The 9013-nt window shown below is 45.1% G+C and overlaps 1 protein-coding gene across 1 annotated transcript in view; it reads right to left on the reverse strand.

The window, feature by feature from the left end:
• LOC129700663 (fibronectin type III domain-containing protein 7-like) overlaps positions 1–7117 on the reverse strand; it is a 41119-nt gene extending 34002 nt beyond the window's left edge. The window contains exons 1-2 of the mRNA XM_055641244.1: positions 6980–7117; positions 4383–4519 (exon numbers count right to left, since the gene is read on the reverse strand). Of these exons, the coding sequence (XP_055497219.1) occupies positions 4383–4519; positions 6980–7117 (275 nt within the window). The remainder of the gene's footprint in view (positions 1–4382; positions 4520–6979) is intronic.
• Positions 7118–9013: the final 1896 nt, after the last annotated feature.

The following is a 9013-nucleotide window of genomic DNA, read 5'->3' on the forward strand; positions in this document are numbered from 1 at the left end:
CTGATTGTACATATTACTTATCATTTTCCTGAACCTACCCATACCTTTTTAACTGTTAAAGCGGAGCTTGAGTGCGCTGTTACACTACCTTCCTGCGGATTGCCTCTACCGTTTATATAGTAGTAGTGCAGTACCACAGTACACATTCAGAGACCTCACATTCAGTGCCTGTTGTATTGCAGGATACAGGTCCCTAATGGCCATTGATTCTCTTTGCTGTTATACAATGGTATGACTCTGAGCCATTGCTGGGATCCGCCAAAACACCGAGATGGTGATAATTTTCCACAGTTACTCCGTGAGCGACCCACATACTGTGGGGCCGATACAAGGTAGGTACTGGGCAAGGGAGAAAGCATAGGATTAAAAATAATCGACAGATACTGAACGGCAAATAAATCACTTTGTAACAAATTCCGAATCATTGCAATAGGGAATTAACGCCTGATAGCCTGTAATTTATGGCAAATATTTACTCACTTGCCGCTGCTAGTTAAGAGAAACAAATGCAAGGCTATAATTATTGATGCACACAGTGCTTCTAATTTCTCTAATGATTCACACTATTCCTAGACTTCTCAGGACTTTAGTTATTTTGGTAAAATAAAAAGCACTATTTTTACCATGTGCTCAATTCTACAGCTGCTGAACTACGATTGGTCAACTGGTGCAATTCTCGTTCCATTGCCTAACACAGTTATGGGGTTATATCTGGCCGCATGGGAGCCTAGGATCATCACAGTTTTGATTTGCTTCGAGTTGTAGTGCACAGTATGCTGTCCTCCATTCCAGTCCTTTCAGCCACAGCCGTAGTAGAACACACTGCGCACCACCTTCACTCTGTTCGAGTGCCAACACACTGATGTTATGTGCACTGGGGAGCTTCATTCTACAGCACCAAATGAGTGCTTATATTCTGCGGACTGCAGGGGGCTAGAGTTAATAGAGAAACAAAATTGGTTGTAACGTAATATCAGAACTTTGATTGAAAAATTAATGCATGGCAGCCTGAAATTTTTAAAAAAAATTCTAAATTTATGATTGCGCATTACATATGAAAATAGTAGTGAAACATCAAAATGATTTAAAGCGTTCGCATTAATGGGAGGGCTGGAGACCTCACCACGGTTGTCAATTTATGTTTAGTTTAGAGATGTTGTGGAAATCCGACCCTTAGTCGTCCAGCTGGCCTAGCGATCTGGACCCCATACACTAGTGTCTGGTCCTATACAATAGGGACAATTTACAGAAGCCAAATTAACCTACCAATGTATTTTTTGAATGTGGGAGGAAACCGGAGCCACCCGGAGACCCATAATTATAGAAAACATAAAAATTTAAAACGAAATATTAATGCAGACAGCACCCATAGTCAGTGGTGGACTGGCCTAAGGGTGGGCTGTATGCCCGTGGCAAGTGCCCCGATTCCCTTGGCCGCAGTGGGCCCATGCCTGAAAGTGGGGCCCCGTTTTGTCTCCTGGCAACGCAATATACTTTAGACCCAGTCTGCCACTGGCCCGTAGTCTCGAGTCCATATTTTAGGGTCTCTGGCACTGTAAGGGCAGCAACTCTACAGCTGCACCACTTGTGTGTCGGCATTCCAAAGGTTTGAAAAGGCAGCATTTTTATCTTGACAAATCTAGTAAACATTTGAGTTTTAGTTTCGAGAGATACAGTGTGGAAACAGCGCCCTTCAGCCCTCATGTCCACACCGACCATCGATACACTAGTTCCCCCCCGTTATCCTTCTTATTCGCACACCCTACACACTAGGGCAACTTACAAATGCCAATTTTGCCCACGAAACCTGGCTGGCATTGCATTGGAGTGTGGGAGGAAACCTAGAAAGCAGAGCCCCGGAGAAAAACCGCCATGTGGTCACAGCGAGAATATACAAACTCTGTACAAGACGCGCGCCCATAGTCAGTGCACCATCGAACATCGGTGCTCATGGCTACGAGAAGCCACCATCTGACTGTAAAAAAAGGTTGTGAAGGGGTGAAGGGCAAGTTTGGCCTGGGAGAGAAGTACTACGATTAGTGGAACTGAATTGTGGTCTCTAGTTGAGGGAAGAATCCAGAGGGTCTGAGCTGCCTCCCTGGTGGGGAAATGGAGCGATGAAGAGGGACAGGTTCTCCCTGGTAAAGATAAGGTAGTGGGGTTCCAAGAATTGAAAGTATATCGTGTAGCCCGAAGGAACTGCAAGATGCTGGTTTACACCGAGGATAGACACAAGTGCTGGAGGAACTCAGGCATCTCTGACTGTAGAGAAGGAATGGGTCGTGACCTTATCTTCAGATCTGCGAAGGGTCTCACAACCCCGCCATCGAGCCCATTGAAAGTTATTGTATGTGATTGTGAGCACATGAGTATGTATCAAGTCAGTTAGTCCAGAAGAGGCACACTGGGGGGGGATGACAAGGGAAGACAAGGTAGCATGGAAGCTGTTTGGTGGAAGAGTTCTTTTATTTGTAGAATGCCACAAATGGCGCCTACTACGATCAGTAAAACAATGTTAATTCCTACCTGTCTGAATTGGGAAACACAGCTGAACTCCAGAGAGGTGTTTACAAGTCCTGGCATTATGCTGCAACAGTGTACACTATATATTTGGCCCACAGGAGAACGTAGGCGTGATGTTGTACAGGATGTTCATGATGTGCGGCCCGAGATGAAGTGATTACCATTAAGTCTCTCTTCCGCAAGGGCCAGTGCTACCACAGCTTGTCCTTCCACTGTAGTCCCATATTTTTTAAATTTTCACCAGCCGCGTTTTTTCATTGCAATCCAGTTGCACCCCCTTTGACCTTTTCTGTCAGATGACATAGCGGACTTGAAAAATGAGATTTGCAAATTTAAAAGTAAATCAACTTCTTCAAGCGACACAAACTCTATTTACAAAAACAACATCTCCGTAGGCCTAACTATGCCTTTTAATCAAAAATCAGACAGCAACCAAAAAAGGCTAGCAGTATTGTAATGGAGATGGAAACAGATTTGAAAGTTCTTATAGTGCAGCATACAAGGTTATTCATTCAAACAACCCTCAAGATTCGTGTGTGATCCACTGAACAGAAATGTTATCAGCATTATTATGCCTCGATAAAAACAGTTGCTCTATATTTATATCTGTCACATGCCAAATTAAAGAAGAGCATGCCACAACTGTACTACACCATGCAGTTTCAATATTATGATGAGAAACATACAATAGGAAACTATTAATTATCATAAGATGAGCAGTAGTCATTTCGAGAGGACATTGATTTACAAATATTGGTAGCAGGGTCAGCGCTGACAAATGTCTTCATCTCACTAAGTAGGTCAGTGTCATGAAATTCACGACCATAAAGACCCTCATTCACAGTTTACACAGCCGATTCAGCCTCTCATTAGACAATAGACAATAGGGCATGAGTGTTAGGAGGCATTACGCCCTTGAGCAAGCACCAGCCAAGTCAATGTGATCATGGCTGATCATCCCCAATCAGTACCACCGTTCCTGCCTACTCCCCAGATCCCCCTGACTCCCTGTTTAATATTTTAAGAGACCCTAATCTAGACCTTTCTCCTTTTTGAAACAGCCCCCACCGAGAACCGGGCCTCTCACACCACTCGCTGAAGGCCATGAGAATTCCACAGAACTAATGTTGAAAGTGGGATAAAGTGAAGGTAGATGTTTCCCAATCAGAACAAGTATGTGAGCTTCAAAAGCCGATAGATTAGATAGATAGATAGATAGATAGATATATAGATAGATAGATAGATAGATAGATAGATAGATAGAAGATAGATAGCATAGCAGTAGTAGATAGCATAGATAGCTAGATAGATAAATATAATAGATATGCGCCCTATACGCTTAATTTAGAATGACGGTGATGGCTTAAGTTTTTGATGAAACAGACCTTAGTATGATAGTTGCAGACCATGTGCAGACAGTGAGGATACCTTGTCGCGGATATACGCATTAAGCCATGCCAGAAATGGGACCAGAGCAATGGAAGTATGCCGAGATTAACCCGGGTACACAGTGGGGTGGTTGCACATTGCACCGGAGTGTTTTTGATGGTAAGGAAGAGAGTATACTGATTAATGGCAAAACCCTTAACATCATTGATGTGCCCAAGATGTATCTTGGCGCCCAAGTTCTCGTCTATTATAATAAGATCTCATTTATGACCCACTTCCGGTTTTTGCTGTTGTTTTGCTTTTAGAAGAAATGCTCTCATATATGCGCTGCTGATTTTTTGGCCCTCTTAGTCAGAGGCCCTCCTTCCGCATGATCAGTCCCCCCATGGATTTTTTCCCATCACTGAAAAATACAAGAGTATATTAGTGTTTAACCAATCTTGCGCTACTTTCTCTCCTGTCAATCTCACCCAGAATGAAATGCCACGCCCGGCTTTGGGGGTGGCGCGCGCACTCTAAACCCCTGAAAGTCTCGGAAGTGGTAGCCCTCAGTCGCTGCAAAGATCGGCGACTGGGCAATGGCCCCTAGAATCCTCAGTGTCTGAGCCTGCCGGAATCTACACAACACTGAGTGTTCTACATGAACTGTCTTGAAGGGACCCTTTATGGCGTTTTATGTGATTCTATGTGTTCCTTCAGACCACAACACCTAATACTAGCTCTCCAAAAGCACCCCTCACCCCCCCAATGGCCAACAATATTGCGAAATTGGTTAGGCTGAGGTGCGCATATTGCGTTGAGATATCATGACCCTCCCCGTGCCTGAAGCTAGGTAGCCCACCGGGTCCCACTTAGTCTAGTTTCTCAATAAAGGTCTAGGCAGCATAATTCGTAGAGGGTGGCTTAGATATGGCTAGGGGTATGCTAGTCTTCCTTGCTAGTGGCATTGAATATAAGCGAAGGAAGTCACTCTATAGTATGTTTGGTTACGCGAGGTAACTGCGTGTGTACGCTATGCAGTTCTGGTCGGCCCCATTTCAAGAAAGCTGTGGAGGTCTTGGAACGGATGCCCAGAGGACGTAGGTTTATCGGAATGCTGCCCGGATTGGAGGTTTTTCAGCCTTCAGGAGAGAAGTTGAATAGACGTGGAGTTTTTTTTAGTATGAGCCGCTTGAATGGCGAGACTTCGATAGGAGAATATAAAATGATGCAAGAGCGCCATAGATAGGGTAGATAGCTCCGAACTTTTTTCCCCAGCGTTGTGAAAATGTCCACCACTGAGCTGTCGCGACGTCATCGCTATAAGGTGAGTTTGGGAAAGGATGTTTAATGAAGGATGTTGAGTTTTCTTTTACACAGAGAGTGGTGCTGGGGACCATGAAACAAATATTTCCAGGACGATGGTGGGTGGAGGCCAGATATGATAGTGGCCATTTAAGTAGCTTTTCAGATACGCCACATAGGAAGTGCCGGGAATCGATGTATATGGATCAAGTGACATCTCTCACAGGGGAAGTGGAGTCATGTATGGCATAAATGATAATAGGTAGGCCGAAAGGAATAGCAGAGTACTGCAAAGGATGAGTAAGTGGCCGAGGTTAGGTTTAAAAGGCTAACAAGCAGGACCTCCTATGGTAATTTATCTTCTGCCGAGTGCCCTTCCAGCCCCCAACTGCCAGGTGCTAGTGTGTCGGCTGAGGTAGTTGCGTTGCGTTAAGAGGTCAGGTTTCAGACATTTCTGACCCATTGGAGATCTCTTCTGGTCGCCAAAGGTGACCTGCTAAAAGAGGGATGAGTTGCATCATTAACTGGAGGCGGAACAAATATCCTGGCAGGGCAGGCGTTCGCACGTGCTACATGGCCGTGGGGAACGGTGGGTGGTTTGCTCAGTCTGAGAGGAAGAGGGCTCTGATTCTCGAAACGTCACCACCGTCCTTTTATGCAGAGATGCCACTGCCTGATCCCGCTCCCTGAGTTACTCCGGCATTTTATGTCTATCCTTGGTAAGAAAACAGCATCTGCAGTTCCTTCCGACACCATAGGCCGGGTTTTTTTTTTTTAAAACTAGATCGCAAGTGGTTGGTGTGATCTTGTGCGAGTACCTAACGCAGATGAGAGGCGTGCCGACAGCATAGGCCAGGAGAGAGGGAGAGCGCGGGAGCGAGGAAGGCCTGTTGGTTTGAATTTGCACTTAATTAAATGGGAGCAGATACTGCTTGGGTAAGGCAGATGAACTGACTCAGGTCATGGATAGGTACATGCGCACCCAGGACATTGTAGCCATTCCAGAAACCTGCAGTAGGAGAGTGACAGTACCGGGCAACTAAAGTTCCAATGTTACAGATGCTTCAGGAGAGAAGAGGACTGGGTTAGTACCAAGATGATGAGGTGTTGACTTTATTGTTTACAAGGAAGATGTCAGGAACCCTGGTCGAGATGGTTTATGACAAGTATTGATGGTTTGTCCATGAGGAGGCTATATGAGAATGCGAAGTATGCCCTACATATGAGACATAGAAAAGGAGAGCACTGCCACGGGACTATGTCGTGGCCCCAAATAGTCCACCGCGGCAAATCTAGAGGGCAAATTGCCCACGAGGATTGCGAGGTCCAGATGCAGGACAAAATAAGCTTCGTATGTCGTTGAGTTTATAAACTTTCCCCAAGATTGACTGCGTATATGTCCGCGTTAACAAGGTCTATCTGGGGCAGAATTTGTCAGGTGGGTCCGGAAACGTTTCCTCAGGCAATATGTAGAGGACGATCCCCACACAGGAAGAGGGCAAACACTTGATACTAGGTCGTAGGAAATTGAGAGAGGGGCATGTTGAATGATAGTGTGTTCTTGGATGAGCTCCTACGGGACCAGCCGACCACTGTTTCTATTAAGTTTCATGATCGTTATGCAGAGAAAGGGAGGGCGTTCTTCACAAGTCAAAATTACTAAATTGGGGCAAGGCCAACTTTGGAGGCCATTGGACATGAATGCGGCTTTCAAGTTGCATTGGCAGCCCAGGTTGTATGAATCTTCTAATTCTTAATTCCCAATTGCTTTTAGGGGCCCTACCTCCAAGTACACTCCTAGTAAGAACTGATTATCCCCTTTTTCATTTCGCAGCTTCACCTCACAATTCGCCTCACTTCTGACGAAATCATCAGTAATGTCATTTCCAGACTTGCTGCCGTACCATCTTTCCTTACTCATTAAAGCACCGAGCCCCTTACTCTTTTACTCAACCACCTCTAGCTCTCCCTAGCACTCTGGACCTTGTTGCAATGGACCTAGCACGGGGGGGGGGGGGGGGGGGGAATCCTTGGCCACCACTAGGTCTCCAGTCCCCAGTCCTAAAACACCTTCCCCCATCACACTTGCCTTCTTCCTTTCATTATGCCAGATGCTTCTCTTCATTGGCTAGTTTTCCTGAATCCCATTGTGATCCTAACCTTCCAGAGCCATTCTACCATGGAGACACCTTATCCAAATGCGCTCGCCTGCTAAAGTCCATATCGACAACATCATACCGCTTTTGCTCCCTCGACAATTTTTTGTTATCTCTCCTCAATAACCCTCAATCAGTATGCTTTGTTTTAATTCAGTCACGTTATTCTTAAACTTTTCATACATTACTTTTCAAAGACAAACGTGCACCAGCCAGAGCTGTGGGCCCCTCGTTGCGATGCCTGACATGTATGACTATGTTATAAAACTCGCCACATTGACAGGTTTGCGCGATGTGATTAGCTTTTGCGTTGGCATTTTGTTAGGAGGCCAACATGCACTTTTACTTTCTTCTGACCAGATAATTACATATGACGCACCAAGCCACTGGTGGAGACCAGGAATACCACAAGCGGCATTATTCGCACCAGTTCAAATGGCTGGTAGGCTTCTCAATGGCAGGCACACTGCTGCTCTTTCGCCATGCTAAGAAGAAAGAGGGTGGCAATTAAAGCCCAAGAATTCAAAACACAATTCAGGCCTTTGCTTGGGATTGAAAAAAAACTACTCTCATGCCTAATACAATTTGATTTGGTAAAGTAAATGACTGCGTAATGATGTAGTAGTCAGTCATTAAGCTTCATAAGGAATAGAAGTAGAATAGACATATTTTTTTTCATTTTCAATTTGGCCCCCATCAAGTCTCAACTCTGCGTCCATTCCTTCATAGGTGATCTAGTCTCTCCCTCCTAAACCCCATTCTCATGCCTTCTCCCCTACCATCTGACACCCATAAGATTCAAGACTATATCTATCTCCACCCTTAAAAAATATCAATAGACAATACGACAATAGGTGTTGGAGTAGGCCATTCGGCGCCTTCGAGCCAGCACCCTGCCCGACATTCAATGATGCATGGCTGATCATCTTCCATCATTACTTCCGTTCCTGCCTTCTCCCCATATTCCCCTGACTCCGCTATTTTTCAGAGCCCTATCTAGCTTTCTCTTGAAAGCATCCAGAGAACCGGCCTCCACCCCCTCCTGAGGCAGAGAATTAACTACGTGCCTTTGCAGTCCATTGACTTCTTCCAAAGCATTCTGTGGCAAAAGATTTCCACCAGACTTCACCACCCTTTGATAAAAGACCTCACAGATCGTCCAGATAGTACCGATATCCCAGCTACAACATGGCCCAAACACTTACTTAAGTTTGTATTTTGATTCCACAAAGATGGTTTGGTTACTCTTGCAATTTTAATTGAGGGCTTTAAAAACAGATACAGTATAGGTTTGACTACATGTTAAGTCCTTTGATTTGCACAGTTAGTCCGCTGTGTGTTACAACTGGGTGACTGTCAATCAGTCCCATGCAGCTGTGGCTCTTGTACGGAAAGTGCCACAGGGCTGGGCCTGGGATTCCATGAGACTGAAGCGCTGCATGTTAATACAATCCAGGTGAGCCTAAACATTCGGAATCATGGAGCTATGAACGAGGAGGAAAAAAAACAGATGTGTTTTACTCCACCTAGCATCAATCTTCCAGTAACACACACTCACTTTCATCTTGTCAAACAACATCCACATAGCAAGATGTGTCCATTTAGCAAAAGGCACGCAACTTGACACAGGAAGCTATTACAAGAGAAATAGTGAGGAAGAA

This window comes from Leucoraja erinacea, chromosome 10 (genome assembly GCF_028641065.1).
Source record: "Leucoraja erinacea ecotype New England chromosome 10, Leri_hhj_1, whole genome shotgun sequence".
Lineage (NCBI taxonomy): Eukaryota > Metazoa > Chordata > Chondrichthyes > Rajiformes > Rajidae > Leucoraja > Leucoraja erinaceus.